We start from the raw sequence: 27234 nt of genomic DNA, 5'->3' as shown, positions 1-27234 counted from the left end.
CCTCCAAGGTAAGGAGAGGGCAGCCGACAATCCTCTGGGCGTTGCCAATGGCCCTCTGGAGCGCTTTCCTCTGTGTGTGTGTGTGTGTGTGTGTCTCACACTCACAACTCTTTTGTAGTTTATTGTGATGTTTACAGAGTACTATGTTTACATGCCTGTCGTGCTGCTTCAAGTAAGAAAGTAACGGTTCCGTTTTTGGGACACATGACAGTGCAAACACTTGACGCTATTTTACCTTGAAGATGGCGCGCTCCCGGAGAAGTCTATCTGGAAGGTTCTTGCGGGGAAGCTCTCTGGTAGTTTGTAGTTCTTCATTCCAATCCCTGGTCTGTAAACACAGGCAACAGGTTGTAAAGAGACATTTAGCAATAGTTCAGGGCAAGGTTAGTTATCGAATCGTGGAGTCTGAGATAGAACAGTACACAACAGGCTCACAATGTCTGTGGTGAACATGATGCCAACAAGCCAGATAAAGGCTGGTGAACCTACCTCATCTTCCAGTTGCTAAACACTTTCATTCTCCTTCCCATTCCTACACAAACCTTTCTGTCCTAGGTCTCCTCCATTGTCAGAGTGAGGATAAATGCAAATTGGAGGAACAGCATCTCATATTTCACTTGGGCAGCTTACATCCCAGTGGAATGAAAATGATTTATCTCACTTCAGGTAGCCCCGGCATTCCCTCTCTCTCTCTCTCTACCCCTCCCCCACCCAAGTCGCACTAGCTTCTCATTTTCACCCAACAAACAACTAACAACTTTTTGTGTACCTAACAACTAACAATGGCCTGCTTCCTCATCATCGTTACTTTTCTGCATCTTTCATTCATTGTTCTTTATCTCTCCACAACACCGTCTATATCTCTCGTTTCCCTTATCCCTAACCCGTCTGAAGAAGGGGCTGGATCTGAAGCATCAACCATTCCTTCTCTCCAGAGATGATGCCTGTCCCGTTGAGTTACTCCAGCTTTTTGTGCCTATCTAAAGGCTGGTTTGGTTTTAGAGATACCGCATGGAAACGAGCCCTTCTGTCCACTGAGTTCATGTCAACCATCAATCACCCTTCACACTATTTCTGCGTTATCCCACTTTCACATCCACTCCCTACACACCAGGGGGAATTCACAGAGACGCAAACATGCAAGATGCCCCCATCTACGCTAGTCCCACCTGCCCACATTTGGCCCATATCCCTCTAAACCGTGCCTATTTACCTGCCCAGGTGTCTTTTAAATGTTGTTATAGTACCTGCCTCAACGACCTCCTCTGGCAGCTCACACCATTATCCCACCACCTTCTGTGCGAAAAGTTGCCGTTCAAGTTATGAGAGCAGAATTAGGCCATTCGGCCAAACAAGTTTACTCCGCCACTCAATCGTGGCTGATCTATCTTTCCATCCATAGAAACATAGAAATTAGGTGCAGGAGTAGGCCATTCGGCCCTTCGAGCCTGCACCGCCATTCAATATGATCATGGCTGATCATCCAACTCAGTATCCCGTACCTGCCTTCTCTCCATACCCCCTGATCCCCTTAGCCACAAGGGCCACATCTAACTCCCTCTTAAATATAGCCAATGAACTGGCCTCAACTACCCTCTGTGGCAGAGAGTTCCAGAGATTCACCACTCTCTGTGTGTAAAAAGTTCTTCTCATCTCGGTTTTAAAGGATTTCCTCCTTATCCTTAAGCTGTGACCCCTTATCCTGGAATTCCCCACCATCGGGAACAATCTTCCTGCATCTAGCCTGTCCAACCCCTTAAGAATTTTGTAAGTTTCTATAAGATCCCCTCTCAATCTCCTAAATTCTAGAGAGTATAAACCAAGTAGAGAGTATAAACCAAGTATCCTAACCCCATGGTTCATACTCGGGATGGCAACCGGTAACTAGCGGGGTTCCGCAAGGGTCGGTGCTGGGACCCCAGTTGTTCACAATTTATATAAATGATTTGGAGGAGGGAACCAAGTGTAATATATCAAAATTTGCGGACGATACAAAAATGGGAGGAAAAGTAGGGGATGAGGAGGATAGGAAGAGTCTGCAAAAGGATATAGATAAGCTAGGTGAGTGGGCAACAACTTGGCAGATGAAATTTAATACTAATAAATGTGAAGTCATTCACTTTGGGAAAAAAAATGATAGGGCAAGTTATTTTCTAAATGAGGAGGAGCTGCGTTGTAATGCAACGCAAAGGGATCTAGGGGTATTAGTACATGAATCACTGAAAGTTAGTATGCAGGTGCAGCAAGCAATCAGGAAGGCCAATGGAGTTTTGGCCTTTATTGCTAGGGGGATTGAGTATAAAAACACAGAGGTCTTGCTGCAGCTGTACACAGTATTAGTGAGACCACATTTGGAATACTGTGTACAGTTCTGGGGTCCATACTTAAGAAAGGATGTACTAGCCCTGGAGGCAGTGCAGCAAAGGTTTACAAGATTAATTCCTGCAATGAGGGGATTGACATATGAGGAAAGGTTAAGTAGGCTGGAACTCTACTCTTTGGAGTTTAGAAGAATGAGAGGCGATCTCATTGAAACATATAAGATCGTGAGGGGCCTTGATCGGGTGGATGCACCGAGGATGTTCCCAATGATCGGGGAAACTAGAACTAGGGGACATAGTTGCAGAATAAGGGGGGGCTCTTTTAAAACTGAGATGAGGAAGAACTTCTTCACCCAGAGGGTGGTTAATTTATGGAATTCACTGCCCCAGGGAGCAGTGGAAGCAGAAACTTTAAATATATTTAAGACTAAAATAGATGGTTGTTTAGCTGCCAAGGGGATAAGGGGCTACGGGGAGAGGGCAGGGATATGGACCTAGGTATGGTTAGTATAGTAAGACCTGAGTGATCTCCTGGACAAGTGTCGATCGCCTAGATTGGGGTCGGAGAGGAATTTCCCGGATTTTTTTCCCGAATTGGACCTGGGTTTTTATCCGTTTTTTTGCCTCCCCCAGGAGATCACGAGGTTCTTGGGGTGGAGAGGGGTGATAGCGGTATAAAGGGGAGGGTAGTGTCTTGTGTTCTGTGTCTTGTGTCTACTGTTTGTGGGTAAGTGTGTCTGTTTAGTGTTCAGCCATGAACGAATGGCGGTGCGGGCTCGATGGACCTGGTGGTCTGCTCTCGCACCTACTTTCTATGTTTCTATGTTTCTATTCTCCTGCCTTCTTCCCATCTTTAGTCAGAGGGTGGTGAATCTGTGGAATTCATTGTCACAGAAGGCTGTGGAGGCCAAGTGAATGGCAGAGATAGATAGATACTTGATTAGTACAGGTGTCAGGGGTTATGGGGGTATGGAACAAACTGCTGGAAGAGGTAGTTGGGGCAGGGACTATCGCAACGTTTAAGAAGCAATTAGACAGGTACATGGATAGGACAAGTTTAGAGGAATAAGGGCCAAATGCACGCAGGTGGGATTCATGTAGATGGGCCATGTTGGTTGGTGTAGGCTAGTTGGGCATGTTTCCATGCTGCATGACTCTATCTATGACTCCATAATCCACCCCTCCTTCCCTTCTCTTCCCTTCTCCTCTTCCCTTCTTCCCCCCCCCCCCCCACACTGCCCCGTTCCCCCCCCCCCCCCCCCCCCCCCACACTGCCCGTACACTAACACTGCCTACACCAGGGGTGGGGAACCTTTTCATGGTGGAAGGCCGCATTAAGTTAGCTGTAATCTAATAAGGCCGCATCCAAGATACTTCAATTAGATATACTTCAAAATGGGCATTACTTGGTTAAAATAGGCCTCATGACTAACTAATGTTTTAATTGTGGCCCTCAGTCGGGGAGGATTATTTTGTTGAATCTTCTTTTACTCTTTGGTATTTTAAATACGTTCATTTTAAGATTAAAATAAAAATAAAAGATGAACAAAAACATATTAATAAAAATAAAAGGATTTGTTCTACAAAATTTGGAATCATTCAAAAGGCCGCACTGAATGGCTTAGAAGGCCCCATGCGGTTCCCCACCCCTGGTCTACACATTCGGAACAACTTACAAACTTACCAAGCCAATTAACCAACAAACCTGTACACCTTTGAAGTGTGGGAAGAAACCAGAGCACCTGGAGAAAACCCACGCAGGTCAAGGGGAACATACAGGCAACGCTCGCAGTCAGGATCAAATCCAGGTCTTTGGCACCGTAAGGCAGCAACACTACCGCTGTGCCACCCTGCTATCTACCCTTCGTTCCAAACATCTTAACATCAACTCCCCCTCCCCTCTCCTGTGTCCACGTATCACCTGCCAGGCTCCCCCACCTCTCATCCAGCTTTCTGCCCTCTACCACAATCGGTCCGAGGAAGGATCCTGATCCGAAATGTCACCTATCCAGGTCTAGTTTTATTTACATTTAAGAAGGAACTGCAGATGCTGGAAAATCGAAGGTAGACAAATATGCTGGAGAAACTCAGCGGGTGAGGCAGCATCTATGGAGCGAAGGAAATAGGCGACGTTTCGGGTAGACAAGAAGGGTCTCTACCCGAAATGTCGCCTATTTCCTTCGCTCCATAGATGCTGTCTCACACGCTGAGTTTCTCCAGCATTTTTGCCTACCTCAGGTTTAGTTTTAGTTTAGTTTAGAGATACAGCGTGGAAACAGGCCCTTCGGCCCACCGGGTCCGCACCGACCAACGATCCCCACACATTAACGCTATCCTACACCCACTAGGGATAATTTTTACATTATCCAAGCCAATTAACCTCCAAACCTGCACGTCTTTGGAGCGTGGAAGGAAACCGAAGGTCTGAGAGAAAACCTACGCAGTCACGGGGAAAACGTCCAAACTCCGTACTGACAGCACCCGTGGTCGGGATTGAACCCGGGTCTCCGGCGCTGAATTCGCTGTAAGGCAGCATCTCTACCACTGTGCCACTGTGACTGCCCTTCCCCAGAGATGCTGCCTGACCCCCCAAGTTACTCCAGCACCTTGTGCCTATGGTAACGGGGACATCGTGGAGCTGCCACAACTCTGTGTTGCCTCGTGCACGAGAAGACTCGACAGTACCTGGCCTGGGATGTGCTCCTCGTATCCCAAGCGGGATGTGTACGCATCTTCTGCCCGGACACAATCCATGGCGTGCTCCACTGCGGGCGCTGTCCAACTGTACACCTGGAACGGAGTCGCTATCCTCTCAAAGGGGTGCCTCTGAACCCTAGAAATCAATTGGGGCACAGGTCAGCACCCAGAAATTATACAGTGCAGCACGGAACTGCAGATGCTGTGGAATACCCTACCCAGGGCTATGAGAGACGCCCACTCAGTTGACAATTTTAAACAGCAGCGGAAAACTTACCTTTATGAATCAAGCTACAGGAGTATCAGCTGCAGAACCAGCAGGATGCTACACAGCTTCTTCCCACAAGCATTATAAATGGTTAACGGACTGTGTCCCCTCCCCATACATCATACACCCACACATCTAACCTCGCCCAAACTTTGACAGCCAGACATCTGTCAAGGTAAAGTCACTCTGTCTGTCTGTTTTTAACTCAATTTTAGGTCTATTTTAGATATATTAATTTTAAAGTTGTATGTATTTATTCAGTTTTTATTAACTGCACTGACAGGAACTGATGAGAAACAATGTTTTTGTTTCTTTTGTGTATGTAAGTACTCAGTGAAATGACAATAAAGTTAATACTGACTACAGATACTGAAGCTTTAAACTTCCTCTGTCCTTTTACACTCTATTTTATATTTCATATTTTTATTTTTATATAAATCTGCGCTTTATATGCTATTAACTGCCTATGTCCTAAAGCCCCCAGTCACGCTGGAGGTCTCCTAAGTGGGACAGGCCCTTTACTGTTTTAAATAGTATTTTTGTTCAGACCTGTGTTTTTTGTGGAAAGCACTTTGGGTTGCATTCAATTGTATGAAAAGTGCTCTATGAATGAAGTTATTATTATTAAACCGACGATAGACACAAAATGCTGGAGTGACTCAGCGGGACAGGCGGCATCTCTGGAGACGAATCATATATGTTTCAATGAGATCCCCTCTCATCCTTCTAAACTCCAGAGTGTACAAGCCCAGCTGCTCCATTCTCTCAGACCCGAAACGTCACCCATTCCTTCTCTCCAGAGATGCCGCCTGTCCCGCTGAGTCACTCCAGCATTTGGTGTCTATCCCAGAAATTATACTGGGTTACACAAAAAAGCTGGAGAAACTCAGCGGGTGCAGCAGCATCTATGGAGCGAAGGAAATAGGCAACGTTTCGTCCCGAAACGTTGCCTATTTCCTTCGCTCCATAGATGCTGCTGCACCCGCTGAGTTTCTCCAGCTTTTTTGTGTAACCTTCGATTCTCCAGCATCTGCAGTTCCCTCTTAAACACCAGAAATGATACTCTTCTCCTCACCCCTCTCTCCCCCACATTGCCAGCATACTGACCCCACCAAGTAGCATGTAATGTGCCATCGCATACATTGTACTGTCGTAAAGCAGCTAACTCTCGATGCACCGACATCGCGCAGGCAGAACTGATGAATGACCGCGTGGGTTTCCTCCGGGTGCTCCGGATTCCTCCCGCATCACAAGGACATGCGGGTCTGTAGGTTAAATGGCCCTCTGTAGATTGTCTCCCGTGTGCCGGGCATGGATGCGAAAGTGGGATAACACGGAACTAATGCGAATGGGGTGATCGATGGTCGGCCTGGACTGGGCGGGCCGAAGGGTCTGTTTCCACACTGTCTCTTTCAATCAATCAATAGGTTTATGCGTTTCTCGTTCTGAGAGAGAGATGACTACAAACTGAATGTGAGACGCAAAGTGCTGGAGTAACTCAGCGGGTCAGGCAGCATCTCTGGAGAAAAAGGATAGGCCAGAGATCTCCAGGGATGCTGCCTGACCCACTGAGTTACTCCAGCACTTTGTGTCTATCTTCCATTTAAACCAGCATCTGCAGTTCCTTCCTTCACGACATTCAACACGGGTCTTTTACAAGTTTCTTCCATTCTGTTTTCAATGCTGCCAGAAACCAAGTTGAGAATCCCTTTTCTCTCCTCGAGACGCCGGCTTTTTTCTAATGAGCTTTAGTCAGCTGCTGTCTCCAAGGCAGGAGGACGCAATCTCACCCTGTAATTATTGCCAAGGCTGGATTTGCACAGGGAATGGATCAGTGAACGTGACGCCGAGACGGAGAATTGGAATCACTTCACCATCATTATGTTTGTGGAGTTCAGAGCACGCTGCTTGTAGGTTGAGTAGGCTGGGACTCCATTCCTTGGAGAGCAGGAGGATGAGGAGTGATCTTAATGAGGTTTAGTTTAGTTTTTTTTTAGTTTAGTTTAGTTTAGAGGGCGGGCCCACCGGGTCGGTGCCGACCAGCGATCCCCACACATTAATACCACCCTACACCCACTAGGAACAATTTATTTTTACATTAACCTACAAACCTGTACGTATTTGGAATGTGGGAGGAAACCTACGCAAGTCACGGGGCGAACGTGCAAACTCCGTACAGACAGCACCCGTAATCGGGATCGAACCCAGGTCTCCGGCGCGGCATTTGCTGTAAGGCAGCAACTCTACCGCTGCGCCACCGTGACGGATGTATAAAATCATGAGAAGAATAGATCGGGTAGATGCACAGAGCCTCTTGCCCAGAGTAGGTGAATCGAGGACCAGGGGACATGGGTTAAAGGTGAAGAGGAAAAGATTTAATAGGAATCTGAGCGGTAACTTTTTCACACAAAGGGTGGTGGGTGTATGGAACAAGCTGCCAGAGGAGGTAGTTGAGGCTGGGACGATCGCAACATTTATGAAACAGTCAGACAGGTACATGGATAGGGCAGGTTTGGAGGTATATGGACCAAACGTGGGCAGGTGGGACTAGTGTAGCTGGGACATGTTTGGGTAAGTTGGGCCAAAGGGCCTGTTTCCACACCGTATCACTCTATGACTTCTGTCACCGGCAGCTTTACGCCCTCTTCAACCAGCTATTTGTTTACGCCTTTCATATTTCAAAACACATTAACACCAACTCTGTTGTAATTTATGCATAGCAAGAACCCATCATTTGAAATTGGAAGGAGAATCTCCCTGATTTGCATAATTCCCGTTTTCACAACAGCGTAGCATTAATATTGTGCAGTTCATAAGTAATAGGACCAGAATTAGGCCATTCGGCCCATCGAGTCTACTCCACCATTCAATCATGGCTAATTGATCTTTCCCTCTCAACCCCATTATCCTGCCCATAAACCGACATCCTTACTATTCAAATATCTGTCAATCTCCGCCTTAAAAATATCCACTGACTGGGTCACCACAGCCGTCTGTGGTACAGATTCACCACCCTCTGATTAAAGAAATTCCTCCTCATCTCCTTTCTAAAAGTACATCCTTTTATTCATGACCTCTAGTCCTAGGCCCTCCCACTAGTGGAAACATCCTCTCCACATCGACTCTATCCAGGCCTTTCACTATTCGGTAAGTTTCAATGAGGTCCCCCCTCCTCATCCTTCTAAACTCTAATGAGTACAGGCCTAGTGCCGACAAACATTCACCATGCATTAACCCAATCATTCCCGGGATCATTCTCGAAATCCTCCTCTGGACTCTCTCCAACAACAGCACATCCCTCCTCAGATATGGGGAGACTAATATAATTGGCATTGCACATGAGAGTAGATGATCAGACGCACGGTGGCGCAGCGGTAGAGTTGCTGCCTCACAGCGCCAGAAACCCGGGTTCGAATCCGACTACCACCGCGCTGTCTGTACGGAGTTTGTACGTTCTCCCCGTGACCTGCGTGGGTTTTCTCCGGAATCTCTGGTTTCCTCCCACACTCCAAAGACGTTCAGGTTTGTCGGTTAATTGGCTTGGTTTAATTGTAAATTGTCCCTAGTGTGTGTAGGATAGTGTTAGGGTGGGGGGGGGGTCGCTGGTGGACCAAAGGCAGACTCGGTGGGCCAAAGGGCCTGATCCCGCGCTGTATCCTTAAACCAAAACACAGATGTGCTGCATATGGAAATGGTGGATATTCACTTTCAATGCACGACAGTCAAGGCGAAATGAAAACTTTACAAGCGCAACTCTCACCTCTTCTTTTGCAAGGCTGCAAAGTTCTTTTTGAAAGTAGGGCTGATCTGACTCAACAATTCCACCAGGGAATGGCTGAGAAAGCTGGGGTTTGCTGGCTTGGGGTTGAAGCTGTAGGTTGTCGACCTGTTGAGACCAGACAAATCAGTGTTGTACCACAGGCAAGAAAGAAAAAGGCATCCAAAAACATACTGCAATAGCATTGTTACTTAGTGAGTTTAAAATTCGATCCCACTGCACTCATCTCTGGAGAACGTGGATAGGTGACCTTTTGGGTCGGGACCTTTCTTCACCCTAAAACAATATCTGCAGTTCCATTTTATCAAGCTGTAAACCACCCAGCTGTCATAGAAACATAGAAAATAGGTGCAGGAGGAGGCCATTCAGCCCTTTGAGCCAACACCGCCATTCATTGTGATCATGGCTGATCGTCCCCAATCAATAACCCGTGCCAGCCTTCTCCCCATATCCGTTGATTCCACTAGCCCCTAGGCAACTGAATCATCCTACCCCAACCAGAGAGCAGTGCTGAACTACTAGCTACCTCATTGGTGACCTTTGGACTACCCTTGACTGGACTTTACCTTTAACTTGCACTAAACGTTTGTCCCCTATCATGTATCTACACACTATAAATGGCTCAATTGTAATCACGTATTGTCTTTCCACTGACTGGTGAGCTCGCAACAACAGCTTTTCACGGTACCTCGGTCATGTGACAATAAACTGAACCAAACTAAACTCAGAGCAAAGGACACAAGATTCAGAGTCATAAGCCTTCATATCTTTTTTTGTTCTGAATAAAGCCTTTCACAGCCAGTTACATAAACGGGAAATCTAACTTTGCACTCCACCAACAATACTGAGCTGGACAAAATGTGTCTGTCGGAAGGAACAACTGAAGATTTCGACACAAAATGCCGGAGTAGCTCAGCGGGACAGGCAGCATCTCTGGAGAAAAGGAATAGGTGACGTTTTGTGTCGAGAAAAAAACGGGTCATCTGTTTTAGTCTGAAGAAGGGTCCTAAAGTGACATGTAGTAATGAGGAACAGCAGATGCTGTTTTAGTGTTTAGAAGGGTCCCGACCCAAACCTAACCTATCCGTGTGCTCTAGAGAAGCTGCCCGACCTGCTCAGTTACTCCAGCACTCTGCGTCTATCTTTGTCCCATGGGTGGCACAGTGGTAGAATTGCTGCCTCCCAGTGCCAGGGACCAGGGCTTGATCCTGACTACGGGTGATTCTGTGCAGAGTTTGTACGTTCTCCATGCGACATTTCTCCGGGTGCTCCGGTTTCCTCCCACACTCAAGACGTACAGATTTGTTGGTTAATTGGCTTCGGTAACTATTGTAAATTGTCCCAAGTGTGTGTAGGATAGAGCTAGTGTATGGGATGATCGCTGAACCCCTCCTCTCTTCTAGCTTTCTTCCCCCCACCCCACCCCACAGTCAGTCTGAAGGGTCCGAACCTGAAACGTCACCTATCTATGTTATTCCACTTTCTCACCCACTCTCTACAGACCAGGGGGCAATTTACAAGAGATTTACAATTTACCAGGGGCATTTAACCTACAAGCCAGCTCGTTTTTGGGATGTCGGAGGAACCCGGAGCACCCAGAGGAAACCCACACGGTCACATGGAGAACCTGCAACCTCCACACTGGCAGACAGACGCCAAGGTCAGGATGGAACCCTGGTCTCTGGGGCTGTGAGGCCTTCAGGGCGCGATGTGCCCGGATCACGGTGTCAGTGGAGTGGGCCGCTGTAGGCCCGGCAACAGCCTGGGACGCGATTAGATAGGACGCCTGCTCCAAGAGGCTGAGCACGTGGGTCGGACGAGGCCTTTCGCAGTGCGGAGTGGTGGAGGACACCGACAACATTGCAGGCCAATCCCTGCAACTCCAACCCACGGACAACGGGCCTTTACGGCCGGGTCAAGACTCTGATTGAACGGTACTGGAAGCCCTCCACTGACCAAGCTTCTAACTACACTCATAAATGTGGAGATTAGTGTAGAGATACAGCGTGGAAACAGGCCCTTCGGCCCACTGAGCCCATGCTGACCAACAATCGGTTCTACGCTACACACACGAGGGACAATTTACAGAAGCCAATTAACCTACAAACCTGCATGACTTTGAAACATGTGAGGAAACTGGAGCTTCCGGAGAAAACCCACACAGCCACGGGGAGAACGTACAAATTCTGTGCAAACAGCACCCGTGCTCAGCATCGAACCCGGGTCTCTGGCACCGTGCGGCAGTAACTCCACCTGGTGACCAAAGCAGAAACTATTTCCCCGCCATTTAGAAGACAAAGCACACAATACTCACTGATTGGTGTAAAAGCCTCGTGTCGACGCGGTTATGCTGACGTGCCGATCTTCGGCAGTGACCACGTACAGGTACATCAGATCACCGTGCATCTTGCGGTTGCCGGGGGGAGGGTTCCAGCCACTCATGGTCAACACTTTCAGGCACTGCAGAGGCTGAGGAATAGAAGGGACAAAAGGCATGAAAAGCCACGCACAGTTTCTCTCTTTTCCCCCTTCCATCTAAATTCCCTCCAGAGATGCAGCCTGAACAAACTGCGCAGAAACAGGGCCCCGTTTGCAGGGTTACAGTGATACAAAAACAGTCCCATAACGGGTTTAACGTAACCTGATGCTGGTTTAAATCAAGGGTAGATACAAGATGCTGGAGTAACTCAGCGGGACAGGCAGCATCTCTGGAGAGAAGGAATGGGTGATGTTTCGGGTCGAGACCCTTCTTCAGACTAATGTCAGGGGAGTGGGTGGGACAGAGATAGAATGTAGTCGGAGACAGTGAGGCTGGTGGGAGAACTGGGAAGGATGAGGAGATGGAGAGAGAGAGAGCGGGAAAGCAAGGGCTATTTGAAGTCAATGTTCATACCGCTAGGGTGTAAGCTACCCGAGCAAAATATGAGGTGCTGTTCCTCCAATTTGCACTGGGCATCACTCTGACAATGGAGGAGGCCCAGGACAGAAAGGCCAGATTGGGAATTGGAGGGGGAGTTAAAATGCTGAGCCACTGGGAGATCAGGTAGGTTAAGGCGGACTGAGCGGAGGTGTTCAGTGAAACGATCGCCGAGCCTGCGCTTGGTCTCGCCGATGTACAGGAGTTGACACCTGGAACAGCGGATACAGTAGATGAGGTTGGAGGAGGTGCAAGTGAACCTCTGCCTCACCTGCAAAGACTGTTGGGGTCTACACTGCTTCCTGTAAGGACTCTATCCCCTACTCCTAAGCCCTCTGTCTACGCTGCACCTGCGCCCAGGATGAGGTTTCCCATACCAGGTCATCGAAGATGTCCTCATTCTTTAGGAAACGGGGCTTCCCCTCTCCCATTGTAGATGAGGCTCTCACTAGGGTCACCTTGATATCCTGCAGCTCCGCTCGTACTCCCCCTCCCCCCATTCGTAACAAGGACAGAGTCCCCCCTGTCCTCACTTTCCACCCCATCAGCCGTCGCATACAACATATAATCCTCCGACATTTTCGCCACCTCCAACGGGATCCCACCACTGGCCACATCTTCCCATCCCCACCCCTTTCTGCTTTCCGCAGAGATCGTTCCCTCCGCAACTCCCTGGTCAACTCGCCCCTTCCCACCCAAACCACCCCCTCCCCGGGAACTTTCCCCAGGAAATGCAGGAGATGCAACACCTGGCCCTTTACCTCCCCCATCGACTCCATCCAAGGACCCCGACAGTCTTTCCAGGCGAGGCAAAGGTTCACTTGCATCTCCTCCAACCTCATCTACTGCATCCGCTGTTCCAGGTGTCAACTCCTGTACATCGGCGAGACCATGCGCAGGTTCGGCGATTATTTCACTGAACACCTCCGCTCAGTCCGCCTAGACCTACCTGATCTCCCGGTTGCTCAACACTTTAACTCCCCTTCCCATTCCCGCACTGACCTTTCTGTCCTGGGCCTCCTCCATTGTCAGACTGAGGCCCATCGCAATTGGAGGAACAGCACCTCATATTTTGCTTGGGCAGCTTACACCCCAGCGGTATGAACATTGACTTCTCTAACTTCAGATAGCCCTTGCTTTCCCTCTCTCTCTCCATCCCCTCCCCCTTCCCAGTTCTCCCACCAGTCTTACTGTCTCCGTCTACATTCTATCTCTGATGCCCACTCCCCTGACATCAGCTTGAAGAAGGGTCTCGACCCAAAACGTCGCCCATTCCTTCTCTCCAGAGATGCTGCCTGTCCCGCTGAGTTACACCAGCATTGTGTGGACAGGATAGGTTTAGAAAGAGGTAGATGGGATGCAGGCATGCGGGGCTCATGTAGATGGGACTTGTTGGTCGGTGTGGGCAAGTTGTGCCGATGGGCCAGTTTCCATGCTGTATAATTGTGACTCTATGAGGATAAATTTCTTTTCTCAGAGGGTGGTGAATCTGTGGAAGTCACTACCACAGACGGCGGTGGAGGCCAAGTCATTGGGTATTTTTAAAGCGGAGATTGATGGATTCTTGATTAGTACGGGTGTCAGGGGTTATGGGGTGAAGGCAGAAGAATGGGTTTGAGAGGGAGAGATAGATCGGCCAAGAGTGAATGGCGGAATAGACTCGATGGGCCGAATGGCCTGGTTCTGCGCCTATGACTAGGAAGTTTGAAGTCCGGTTTCTCTCGCCAGTGACGCAGTGGGATGTGTTGGCGGGCTTCGTTCAGCATTTGCCGCGTTCAGTTTCACACTCAGCATTCAGGGCATTCGGCTATACCTTACCTTGGCATCCTTTGTCTGGGGCTGGAGGATGAGCAGAGGGCGCTCCTTGCTGCCGGGGAGAATGTGCTCGGGGGGCGTGCAGTCTATCTGCTCCAACTCTGACCCTTTTCTTTTACGCTTTCCATTCTCTGAGAAGAAATGAATTGAAAACTTCAATTAAAAAAAAGAGCGGTGCGGTGGCGCAGCAGTAGAGCTGCTGCCTCACAGCGCCAGGGACCCGGGTTCCATCCTGGCCACGGGTGCTGTCTGTGTGGAGTTTGTACGTTCTCCCCATGACCAGTGTGGGTTTCCTCCATGATTTGGATTACTCCCATGCTAAAGATGTGCAAGCTTGTAGGTTAATTGGCTTTGGTTAGATAGACAATTGCCTCTAGTGTGTGAGTGATTGGTCGGCATGGATTCATTGGGCCAAATGGACTGTTTCCGCGCTGTATCTGTATAAACTAAACTAAACTAAAAAATGTGTGAATTTATTGTTTCCCATTAGAAACTTTAATATCTCCTACGGGGCAGCACATCGGCACTGCTGGTAGAACCTATTTTTTATTAGAACGGGTGTCAGGGGTGATGGGGGGAGAAGGCAGAGAATGGTGTTAGGAGGAAAGGTAGATCAGCCATGAATGAACGGCTGAGTGGACTTGATGGAGTAGACTAGACTAATTCTGCTCCTATAACTTATGCACTTCTGAGCCACTGCCTCACAGCTCCAGAGACCCGGTTCCATCCTGACCTTGGGTGTGGAGTTTGCACGTTCTCCCTGTAACCGCAAGGGTTTCCTCCGGGTGCTCCGGTTTCCTCCCACACCCCAGTGACGTGCGGAATTGTAAGTTATTTGGCCCTCTGTAAATTACCCCACCCCCCCCTAGTGTGTAGGGAGTGGATGGGGAAAGTGGAATCACAAAGAACTAATGTGAACGGATGATCGATGGTTGGCGTGGACTCGATGGGCCGAAGGGCCTGTTTCCATGCTGTATCTCTAAACTAATCTAAACCGAGTGCTGCCTTTCGCCAAGGGCCAGACGTCAACAGGACATAAATGACGGACAAGGTTTAATTTATATTATGGGATAATCTGTAGATTAGTTTAGTTTTTATCCACAAGATTTTATCCACGAGTAGTTGCTCTACTCAACAGCCAAAAATCTGTAGCCTCCCTCTGATCTGGTATTTTGTTGGTTCACATGCTTGATCAATGGTGTTTTATCATTAATGTTTTATTATTATTAATGTTTAGTGTTTTCTGAGTCATTCGTAACTGTCACTGTATGTTCATGTTGTTAGTTGTGGGCGGAGCACCAAGGCAAATTCCTTGTATGTGAATACTTGGCCAATAAACTTACTTACTAACTTACTTTTTTAGTTTAGAGATACAGTGTGGAAAACGGGCCCTTTGACATACCGAGTCGACACTGACCAGCGATCCCCGCACACTAACACTATCCTACACACACTAGAGACAATTTACACTTACACCAAGCCAATAAACCTACAAACCTGTACGTCTTTGGAGTGCGGGAGGAAACCGAAGATCTCGGAGAAAACCCACACGGGTCACGGGGAGAACGCACAAACTCCGTACAGACAGCGCCCGTAGTCACGGTCGAACCCGGGTCTCTGGCGCTGCAAGGCAGCAACTTTGCCGCTGTGCCATTTATTTCTGTGTCACCAGCCACCGCTTGAAACCAGACTCCTGTCACAGCTGTCAAAATGCATCACACATCAACCAGCAGATGATCGGCACAGGATTCAAACATCTGTACATGTTTGCAACAGCTGAACAATACAAGCCAGGAGTCACGATCTCCCCCCCCCTCCCCTTCATAAAGAGTAATCAAACTGCGGTCAACAGGTCAATCTGCACGGAAATAAAAACAACCTCCGGCTACCTGGCCCGCCTCGTAAACTGTGAAACCCGCCAGAGTGCGGGATTCTATTAACTTTAATAAAGCTCGCTTCAATCACGAGAATTGACAGGACTGACCATTCTCTGCTTTCAACAAGGGATTTGCTCGACTCCAGGTCTAAATGCAGTCTCCCCGAGTGACAATTACTCATACACTAGACCGGAAGGTGTTTTAGAGACTCCTAGTAGATGCTTTTACACACCGTGTTGAGGAACAGGAATCGAGCAAGGGAGTGGGGGGGGGGGGGGGGGGGGGGGGGGGCAGTCGTTGGGGCCGCTGGGAATGAAAGGGGGACCTTTCAAAGGAGTTTAGAAGGATGAGGGGGGATCTTATAGAGACATATCAAATTATAAAAGGACTGGACAAGCTAGATGCAGGAAAAATGTTCCCAATGTTGGGCGAGTCCAGAATCAGGGGCCACCATCTTAGAATAAAGGGGAGGTCATTTAAGACGGAGGTGAGAACGAACTTTTTCACCCAGAGAGTTGTGAATTTATGGAATTCCCTGCCACAGAGGGCAGTGGAGGCCAAGTCACTGGATGGATTTAAGAGAGAGTTAGATAGAGCTCTAGGGGCTAGTGGAGTCAAGGGATATGGGGAGAAGGCAGGCACGGGTTATTGATAGGGGACGATCCATGATCACAATCGAAGGGCCAAATGGCCTCCTCCTGCACCTATTTTCTATGTTTCTATATGTTTCTATGACCTGGGGGGGGGGGGGGGGGGGGGGGGGGGGGGTGGGGGGGGGGTGGGGGGGGGGGGGGGGGGGGGGGGGGGGGGGGGGGGGGGGAGGGGGCTGCTCCAAGAGGGGGGGGGCAGGCAGTACATAGGACTGTTTGGTGAACCTTTTGTAACTTTATCAGTGCCAGAAACGTTGCGAATCTTGTGTACTGCTTGGGAGAGGTCTGCTCTGTGATTTTACCGGATTGTACACAAAACAAATCAGTTCACTGTACATGAGACAATAAAGTATCATTGCACTCATTCCTCCCCTCCCACCTACAGTGCCCTCCATAATGTTTGGGCCAAAGACCCATCATTTATTTATTTGCCTCTGTACTCCACAATTTTGAGATTTGTAATAGAAAAAAAAAATTACATGTGGTTAAAGTGCACATTGTCAGATTTTAATAAAGGCCATTTTTATACATTTTGGCTTCACTGCAGTGTTTATACATAGTGCAGGTAGACAAAAAGAGCTGGAGAAACTCAGCGGGTGCAGCAGCATCTATGGAGCGAAGGAAATAGGCAGGGTTTCGGCCCGAAACGTAGCCTATTTCCTTCGCTCCATAGATGCTGCCGCACCCGCTAAGTTTCTCCAGCACTTTTGTCTAAATTCGATTATCTGCAGTTCCTTCTTTTTATTTATAAATTTATTAAACATTTATACACAGTGCCCCCATTTCAGGGCACCATAATGTTTGGGACACAGCAATGTCATGTAAATGAAGTATTCCTTCCATTGTGAGAATGTGGGGATCTCATTGAAACGACCAAATAGCGAGAGGCCTGGATAGAGTGGATGTGGAGAGGATGTTTCCACCAAAGATCCTATAGCGAGCAAGATAGATCACTCGACGAAAAAGACGTAGTACGGTCATGGGCAGATTCATGGGTAATTTTTGACCCCATTTCCGTAACCGGCTTCCGTCTCCGCACCAAAGATCCCGTAGCGGAGCAAAGATACTAGTGCGGAGACGGAAGCCGGTTACGGAAACATCCTCGTAAAAATAAAAGTTATTTGGGAAAAATCTTCTCCTCATTTTCAGAATGATAATTTATTAACACAAACTGTTCCCCCGCAACGCAGATTACACTGCCAGTCGGGTCGGGTCGGGTTACGGAAATGGATGAAAAAAAGGCCCACGTTCCGCTCCGTTGCGTACTACACGTCAGCCCATTGCATTTAGCAGGAGTGGTCCATCTTGCTTCGCTATAGGATCTTTGGTTTCTAGTGACTAGTGACTAGTGGGAGAGTCTAGGAGCAGAGGGCGCAGCTCAGGACTGGAGGAGAGTAAAGGCCGGAACAAAACAGGGCCGGCACCTCAGGTAGGGTGGAGCCCACAATGGTATTTGTTGGCTGGGCAAAGTGTGATAACAAGAGGGACACAACCAGTGGAACTGGTAAGACGACTAGGGTTGGGGAGGAGGGCGGGGAAGAAACGGGAGGGGTGGGAATACAGGAGTTACTTCAAATTAGAGAATTACACCCTTCATAACACCGGGTTGTAAGCTGCCAAAAATGAAATCCGAGGTGCTAAGATCTGTTCTATGATCTATTTTTACAAAGTAACATCGTTTCTACAAAATAATAGGTGTACAAAATAATGAGAGGAATGGATCGGGTGGAGTCTCTTGCCTGGAGGAGGGGAATCATGAGCCAGAGAACATCAGTTAAACTTGAGGGCGGACAGATTTAATAGGAACCCCAGGTTAGTGCATGGAACGAGCTGTCGGAGGAGGTAGTTGAGGCAGGGATTATCGCAACGTTTAAGAAACATTTGGACAGGTACATGGATAGGACAGGGATATGGGCCTAATGCAGGCTCGTGGGCTAGTGTAGAAGGGGCACGTTGGTTGGTGTGTGCAAGTTGGGCCGAAGGGCCTGTTTCCACGCTGCGTGGCTCTGTAGATCATGACTAGAGCCTTATAGGTCTGAAGAAGGATCTCGACCCGAAACATCAACCATTCCTTCTCCCCGGAGATGCTGCCTGTCCCGCCGAGTTACTCCAGCATTTTGTGTCTCTCTTCAATGCAATATATAATCTGTAGAAACTAGTCTGTCTCCTATGACTGTTCCTACGTATTTTATAAATCGTACAAGGCATGGTCCCAGGTATACGTGACAGAGGTATATACAGGTTATTCGAATGTCACTGTACCTTGACTGGTACACATGACAATAAAAGACCTTTGAAACATCTTCCGCCTAAACGAGGATAACTAGAGATGTTGAAGAAGGAACTGCAGATGCTGGAAAATCGAAGGTAGATGAAAGTGCTGGAGAAACTCAGCGGGTGAGGCAGCATCTATGGAGCGAAGGAAATAGGCAACGTTTCGTCCCGAATGCTGCCTCACCCGCTGAGTTTCTCCAGCATTTTTATCTACCGAGGATAACTAGAGATCTATTTTTGATGTTGGGCCGTGACGAACATACTAACGCGATCTGCAAGAGCGATCTCTCCAAAAGAGAGATTTTGAGAGCTTTTTTTTTTTTTTTTTTTTTTAAAAAAAAAAAATAATTTTAATTGACTATTTTAAAAAAAATGATACATGCAGTACAAAAATACAAATAAGCCTCCACACCATAATACAAAATAAAGCAAATATTCTTAAATACTGAATATTAAATTACCATAATCCTCATACTTATTGAGGGTGCATTCCACCCGCCCCGGCGTCCAACGGTCCCGGAAATCCCCCAGGGTGGTCGTGGTCAGCACTTAGTCCCTCTCTTAAGGACCTGTCCCACTTTCACGACCTAATTCACCACCTCTGGAGACTCGCAATGTAGCTGTCTGGGCAGCACGGTGGCGCAGCGGTAGAGTCGCTGCCTTACTTCGCCAGAGACCCGGGTTCGACCCTGAATCCAGGCGCTATCTGTACGGAGTTCGTACATTCTCCCTGTGACTGCGTGGGATTTCTCCCGGGTGCTCCCACGTTCAAAGATTTAGTGAGCCGAGTACAAATTAACTGTTGCATTGGCTTCCCAAGCAATTATTTGCGGTGCTGGCTCGAAGGGCTGAACTGCCTCCTCCTGCACCTATTTTCTATGTTTCTCTGCCGAGTTTGCCCTTGACTCATACTCGCAGCATGGTCGTCACAAGGTCGTAGCAGGCCGTGATGCTAGTTGTAGGTACTCATGGCATCAAGTAGGTCGGGGCATTTTTCTAGCCGAATGAAAAATGTCCACGAGTAAAAAAGGGCGTGAACTAGGTCGTGAAAGTGGGACAGGGCCTTAATACCACCCGGGATTTTGAAAGAAGTTTGTGGACACTCTTCTTCCCTTCACTGTCCACCACTGTCCAACATCTTACCTCCCAAATCGCCCTCCGTGAACGTGCTCAGGAACGATAGGGAATTGCAGTCAACGCCATTGTAGGAATCTGACGGGTCCAAGCTCTTGAGGAGGTCTCTGATGTGTCGCACATGTATTCGGGCTTCCCGGACTGTGTACGGTTCTTGAGGAACACACGGAACAAGAAAGGAATAAAATGAAGAATTTGCTCCGGGTCAGCGGGCGGCCAGCACAGCTCGAAACAAAGTGAGAAAATAGTTCAACCCCTTTTGCCTTGACAGTTGGGTTGACGTATGATGAGCGTTTGAAGGCTCTGGGCCTGTACTCGCTGGAGCTTGGAAGAATGAGGAGGGATCTCACCGAATAGTGAAAGGCCTGGATGGGGTGGATGTGGAGAGAATATTTCCACTAGTGGGAGAGTCTAGGACCAGAGGGCACAGCCTCAGAATAAAAGGAATTACCTTTGGAATGGAAATGACTAGGACACACATACATACATACACACACGTGTGTTACTGTGTCTGCATGTATGTATGTGTGTGTGATCTGTGTGATCTGTGTGTGCATGTCTGTTTGCATGTTCTCGCTGGAATTTAGACTGGTGAGGGGGGACCTCATTGAAACTTACCGAAAAATGAAAGGCCTGGATAGAGTGGATGTGGAGAGGAAATTAGAGATGCGTGTAGCAAAGGTACAGCAGTTATCACGGGTGACTTTAATCTACATATAGATTGGGCCAACCAAAATGGTAGCAGTGCTGAGGAGGAGGATTTACTGGAATGTATACGGGATGGTTTTTAAACCAATATGTAGAGGAACGGACTAGCGGACAGGCCATCCTAGACTGGGTATTGTGTAATGAGGAAGGATTAGTTAGCGATCTTGTTGTGCAAGGCCCCTTGGGGAACAGTGACCATAATATGGTAGAATTCTGCATTAGGATGGAGAGTGACAAGGTTAATTCAGAGACTATGGTCCTGAACTTAAAGAAAGGAGGATTGACAGTGGGAGATGCAATTGCAAAGATTTAAAGACCGCATGGATAAACTCCAAAAATTGTTCATCCCTGTCTGGCGAATAACATAAAACGGAGAAGGCGGCTCAACTGTGGCTGATGAGGGAAATCAAGGATAGCGTTAAATCCAAGGAATTGGCCAGAGGAAGCGGCAAACCGGAGGACTGGGAGCAATTTGGGAGAAAAGACGACTGTGGAGGCCAAGTCAGTGGATATCTTTAAGGAGCAGAATGATAGATTCTCGATTAGTGCGGGTGTCAGTCGTTATGGGGGGAAGGCAGGAGAACGGGGTCGAGAGGGAAAGATAGATCGGCCATGATTGAATGGCGGAGTAGACGTGATGGGCCAAATGGCTTAATTCTGCTCATATCACTTATGAATACCTTCCACTACTTTCAGATTGGAGCCCTCCTGCAGGCCTTCGATCGACTTGAGCTCGGAGAAGTTGTCCAGAACGTTGCCTTCCAGCTGCAGGGAGAAGCAGGTCCGATGGCAGGTGTCCTCTCGGTCCATGAGGACCTGATGGATCTCCTGCACCATCTCCTGGGGAGAAACCTGCGATCAAGAGGCAACAGATTAGGAAATAGAATGGCAGCTTATCTTTCTGTCAAGATATCTTCAAAAAAAAAATGATATGCCATTACTCCAATTTGCGCTGGGCCTCACTCTGACAATGGAGGAGGCCCAGGACAGAAAGGTCGGATTGGGAATGGGAGGGGGAGTTGATCTTATGATGATTCTCTATCCTGACGTACTGGTGGTTTCCAGCACTTTGCGCGCCCATTTGAGATGCCTGCAATTTTTAATTAAAAAAAAAAAATCTTTAATGGATTTTAAATAATAAATTTATTTTCTGCCATTTAAATTTTTTTAATTTTCAAAACTGGACTGTAAGGAGGCGCACATGCTAAAACACGGCCAGAGGTACGTTTTAAAGTCTATGGTAGTGGAGCAAGACAGGGTTATGATGGAGAACGCCAGAAATTGTGGCCCCAACAGTTGATATCAGATTCCCCAATGGTGTAACATTGAGAGTCGGAGTTGTACTAAGCACATAGATGTTAGCGACAGCAATAGACGACTTAGACCCTTATCCCAGCTCCGCCATTTGATATTATAGTAACTATAAATGGAATCTCAACTTCACATTCCCATTCAATCTGCAGTTGAGGTCCTAAGGTCATAAGTGATAGGAGCTGAATTAGGCCGTTCGACCCATCAAGTCTACTCCGCCATTCAATCACGGCTGATCTATCTCTCCCACCTAACTCCATTCTCCTGCCTTCTCCCCATAACCTCCGACACCCGTACTAATCAAGAATCTATCTGTCTCTGCCTTAAAAATATTCACTGACTTGGCCTCCACAGCCTTCTGTGCCAAAGAATTCCACTGATTCACCACCCGCTGACTAAAGAAACTTCTCCTCATCTCCTTCCTAAAAGATCGTCCTTTAATTTTGAGGCTATGACCTCTAGTCGTAGACTCTCCCACTAGTGGACACATCCTCTCCACATGCACTCTGTCCAGGCCTTTCACTAGTCTGTATGTTTCAATCAAGTTGCCTTTAGTTTGGAGATACAGCGTGGAAACAGGCCCTTCCGCCCACCGACCCCGCACCGACCAGCGATCATCACATAAACTAGTTCTGTCCTATACACTAGGGTCAATTTACAGAAGCCAATAAATGTACAATCCTACACATCTTTGGAACTTGACCACACCGGAGAATGTACAAATTCCATACAGACAGCACCCTTAGTCAGGATCGAACCCGGGTCTCTGGCGCTGTAAGGCAGCAACTCTACCGCTGCGCCACCGTGCCGCTCCTATATTTTTTATATACTTCTGTAAGGTCAGAGTCACACAGCCTTGCAAACAGGCCCTTTGGCCCACTTGCCCATATCAACCGACATGTCCCATCTATACTAGTCCCACCTGCCTGCGTTTGGCCCATATATCCCTCTAAACCTGTCCTATACATGTAAGCTGTCTAATTATTTCGTCAAACATTGCCTCAACTGGATGGGGAGAGGGTGAGCAGGCTCGGACTGTATTCCTTGGTGTGCAGGAGGATGAGCTGTGATCTTAGAGAGGTGTGTGATGTATAGAGGTGAACAGTTCGCTCCATACACCTGCCACCCTCTGTGTGAAAAGGTTACCCCTCAGGTTCCTATTAAAAACCTCAGATTCCTATTAAAGGTCTTTCCAGAGAAAACAATCACCACCACACGGCAGTATATTCCCTTCTCTGTAGCTGATCTTTTCTCTCTTTAATTATAGTCTTCGCCTCGTGCCTCCACACTTTGATATTTAATCATGTCCTGCTGTCTGCCTGATCACAAGCCTCCTGCCATCGGAATGGGAGGTGAAGGTCAGGGATCTGATACGTTATCCCCTGCACTCCCCTCCCTCCACAAGCTCAACGTTCCTCCATTCAATTTCACGCCTTTCTTTTGTCTAAATCTTATGACCACACTGCGAAAAAAAAGGGGGGAAATTGCAACAAAAAAAAAGAGGGGCAGACTTGCTGGGCAACTGGAGAAGCGTGTTATAGATCAAAAGCAGCTGAGGTCTCTGATCACAAGCAGTCTCCATCAATCATCAACAGTAGGCAGATTGAAGGGAAAATTGTGAGCACTACAGATTACAAATTTGCTTTACAGTCAATTGAAAGGTCGTCGCCATAGCTTAAGAAATGCGCATTTCCGACATTATAACCGTTCTGCTGTAATATGGGAAATTCGTAGTGAATGGGAGGAATGTGGCACAGTGGCGCAGCGGGTAGAGCTGCTGCCTCACAGCAACAGAGACTCGGGTTCGATCCTGACCTCGGGCGCTGTTTGTGCGTGGAGTTAGCGCATTCTCACTCTGTGACCGCGTGGGATTCCTCCGGGTGCTCCGGTTTTCTCCCGCTTCCCAAAGACGTGCGGGTTTGTAGGTTAATAGGCCCTCTGCGAGTTGCCCCCTAGTGTGTCGGGAGTGGATAGGAAATTGGGATAACATAAAACTAGTGTGAACGGGTTAATTGATGGTTGGTGTGGACCCGGTGGGCCGAAGGGCCTGTTTCCAGCGAGGATAGGCACAAAATGCTGGAGTAACTCAGCGGGACAGGCAGCATATCTGGAGAGAAGGAATGGGTGATGTTTCACGTTGAGACCCTCCTTCAGATGTCTGTCACCCATTCCTTTTCTCCAGAGATGCTGCCTGTCACGCAGAGTTACTCCAGCATTTTGTATTTATCTTCTGTTTAAACCAGCACCTGCAGTTCCTTCCTACATGTTTTATAACTGGATTGATTGAAAGATACAGCATGGAAACAGGCTTTTTGGCCCACCGAGTCCATGCCGACCATCATAGAACCATAGAAAATAGGTGCAGGAGTAGGCCATTCGCCCCTTCGAGCCTGCACCGCCATTCAATATGATCATGGCTGATCATCCAACTCAGTATCCTGTACCTGCTTTCTCTCCATACCCCCTGATCCCTTTAGACACAAGGGCCACATCTAACACCCTCTTAAATTTAGCCAATAAACTGGCCTCAACTACATTCTGTGGCAAAGAATTCCAGAGATTCACCACTCTCTGTGTAAAAAATGTTTTTCTCATCTCAGTCCTAAAATATTTCCCCTTTATCCTTAAACTGTGACCCCTTGTTGTGGACTTCCCCAACATCGGGGACAATCTTCCTGCATCTAGCCTGTCCAACCCCTTAAGAATTTTGTAAGTTTTTATAAGATCTCTCCTCAATCTTCTCTCATCGATCACTCTAGTTCACTAAACCAGCACCTGCAGTTCCTTCTTACACACTGGCCTGTTACATCTCTAAACTAACCTAAACTAAACACATTATAGGGATTATTTGCATCTTCCTCCAAGTAATTTTGTAGGAATTATTTGCATACAGCAAACCTCCTCAAACAGCAGCAACAATGACCAGGCAATTCTCAAGAGAAGCTACGCAACCAAATGTGATTCTCCGCTCATTTTGGCAGTGTCATGGAATAGTTTGTCTTCACTCAACAGGCAGGCTTTAATGAAAAGAGGCACAGGGTGCTAGTGTCATTTAGCAGGTCAGGCAGCATAGAAACATAGAAACATTGAAACATAGAAATTAGGTGCAGGAGTAGAGGACATTCAGCCCTTCGAGCCAGCACTGCCATTCAATATGATCATGGCTGATCATCCAACTCAGTATCCCATACCTGCCTTCTCTCCATACCCCTGATCCCCTTAGCCACAAGGGCCACATCTAACTCCCTCTTAAATATAGCCATGAACTGGCCTCAACTACCCTCTGTGGCAGAGAGTTCCAGAGATTCACCACTCTCTGTGTGAAAAAAAGTTCTTCTCATCTCGGTTTTAAAGGATTTCCCCTTTATCCTTAAGCTGTGACCCCTTGTGACCCCAGCATCTCTGGAGAACATGGATAGGTGATGTTTTGGGCTGGGACCCTTCTTCAGACTGTCTCTGACTGCACGTTGCAGATACCTTGGCCAGTACGGCACCCACCCCCTTTCTGCAATGGAGGGGGGAGGGGGCTCAAAGTTAGGGATTTGAAGCCAACTCAGCCAGAGCTGGCAATGGCAGCTGTTGAATGTGGGCAGAGCCTGGCCTGTTAACACCCATTTCAAAGACATTTAGAGCGGTTTAAACCAAGGTGACATTGAAGACGCTCAGCCGAGCAAGGCTGCCGCAGTACAGCTGTTCCACAAATAAAACCCAGCAGTGTTTCATGGCTACACCTGTCTCACTAATCCCGAGTCGAGCTCCTCACAGTAACATCCATCTGAAGCAACGCTGGACTTGACTCGCACAAAATGGCGACTCTGGTGTCCTGTCTCAGTGTAATCTAGTATTCGTGCACTCTTGTTTCATGTACGATTGTGCCTCTGGACAGTAAAATAATTGACTGAACTGCATGCAAAAAGTGAATTTCACTAGACCCAGGTACATTTACTTTTCGTTTACAGATACAGCATGGAAACGAGCCTTTTGGCCCACCGGGTCCACTCCGATCAGCGATCGCCCGTACACTAGTTCTATCTGACACACTGGGGACAATTTACATAGGTCAATTAGCCTACGAATCTGCGTGTCTTTGGTGCGTGGGATGAAACTGGTGCGCCCGGAGAAAACCCACGTGGTCACAGGGAGAACATGCAAACTCCAATCGGGTAGTCTGTAGTCATGATCGAACCCGGGACTCGAGGTTCGCTGTGAGTCAGAAACGCCACCGCTGTGCCACTCAAATGTGTTGTCTCGTTGCGATCTACAGTTCTTGAACTCTTGTTTTAAGTACAATTGTGCCTATAAACAGCAAGATCTTTTTACTGAACAGTATACAAAAAAGGAATTTCAATGTACCTTGGACAATGAAAAACGCCGGAAGCCAATAACAGCCATGATTAAACTTGTAGATATGGCATCTAAACCATTCTGCCTGCCTGAATATCACCAGTTGTTCTTCCTTGGCATTCCAGAGGTAGTTGGAACTGAGAACTAAATATCATTGGTTACACAAAAAAGCTGGAGAAACTCAGCGGGTGCAGCAGCATCTATGGAGCGAAGGAAATAGGCAACGTTTCGGGCCGAAACCCGTAAGGGTTTCGGCCCGAAACGTTACGGGTTTCGGCCCGAAACTTCGCTCCTTCGCTCCATAGATGCTGCTGCACCCGCTGAGTTTCTCCAGCTTTTTTGTGTAACCTTCGATTCTCCAGCATCTGCATTTCCTTCTTAAACGCTAAATATCATTGATTTGATCCATATGGTCACTGACTAATCCCAGCAAATTCAACTTTTAGTTTAGTTTGGAGAGAGTGCATAAGTTTTGTTCAAAAGTGATAGGAGCAGAATAAGGCTACTCTGCATTCAAGTCTACTCTGCCTTCAATCATGGCTGATCTATATTTCCCTCATAACCCCATTCTCTTAAGGCCTGAAACCCATACCAGTTTCACTTTCGGTTTAAGTTTATTGTCATGTGCTCCGAGGTACAGTGAAACTAATCAAGAATCTATCTATATCTGTCTTAAAGAGATGCAGCGTGGAAACAGGCACTTCGTCCCACTGAGTCCGTGCGGACCAGCTGTACACTACTTCTATTGTACACGCATAGGGAAGATTTTGTAGAAACCTGTTAAGCCATAAACTGCAGGTCTTTGAAATGTGGGAAGAAACCGGAGCACCCAGAGAAAAGCATTTGTGGTCACAGGGAGAACGTGCAATCTCTGTACAGGCAGCACCCGAGGTAAGGCAGCAGTTCTACCACTGCGCCCGGTGAAAGAGTTAACCTTCAAGGCTGCACAAGTGCAGAGTTTATTCGCAACATTTGCTGTAGACTTCATCACAAGGGCAGTGAGGAATGTTCCATGAGCACTCACGTCAAGTATGTGCTTACCGGCTAACACCAAACGTGGAACAAGCCCCGTCTGGATCGAAGCTCGCAAGAGCTTTGCCACTTCCCTATATGTACACCAACGATGAAAAAAAGCATGGA

The 27234-nt window shown here is 47.8% G+C and overlaps 1 protein-coding gene across 4 annotated transcripts in view; it reads right to left on the bottom strand.

Moving 5' to 3' along the window:
• cluha (clustered mitochondria (cluA/CLU1) homolog a) overlaps window positions 1-27234 on the bottom strand; it is a 105436-nt gene that overhangs the window by 48294 nt on the left and 29908 nt on the right. For all 4 annotated transcript variants that reach the window (XM_055657564.1, XM_055657566.1, XM_055657567.1 and 1 more), the window contains exons 3-9: window positions 21120-21291; window positions 19741-19884; window positions 13800-13927; window positions 11379-11533; window positions 9047-9172; window positions 5007-5154; window positions 236-328 (exon numbers count right to left, since the gene is read on the bottom strand). In XM_055657564.1, coding sequence (XP_055513539.1) covers window positions 236-328; window positions 5007-5154; window positions 9047-9172; window positions 11379-11533; window positions 13800-13927; window positions 19741-19884; window positions 21120-21291 — 966 coding nt within the window. The remainder of the gene's footprint in view (window positions 1-235; window positions 329-5006; window positions 5155-9046; window positions 9173-11378; window positions 11534-13799; window positions 13928-19740; window positions 19885-21119; window positions 21292-27234) is intronic.

The sequence above is a fragment of the Leucoraja erinacea genome, chromosome 28 (assembly GCF_028641065.1).
Source record: "Leucoraja erinacea ecotype New England chromosome 28, Leri_hhj_1, whole genome shotgun sequence".
Taxonomy (NCBI): domain Eukaryota; kingdom Metazoa; phylum Chordata; class Chondrichthyes; order Rajiformes; family Rajidae; genus Leucoraja; species Leucoraja erinaceus.
This window is presented reverse-complemented; position numbering and strand designations above follow the sequence as displayed.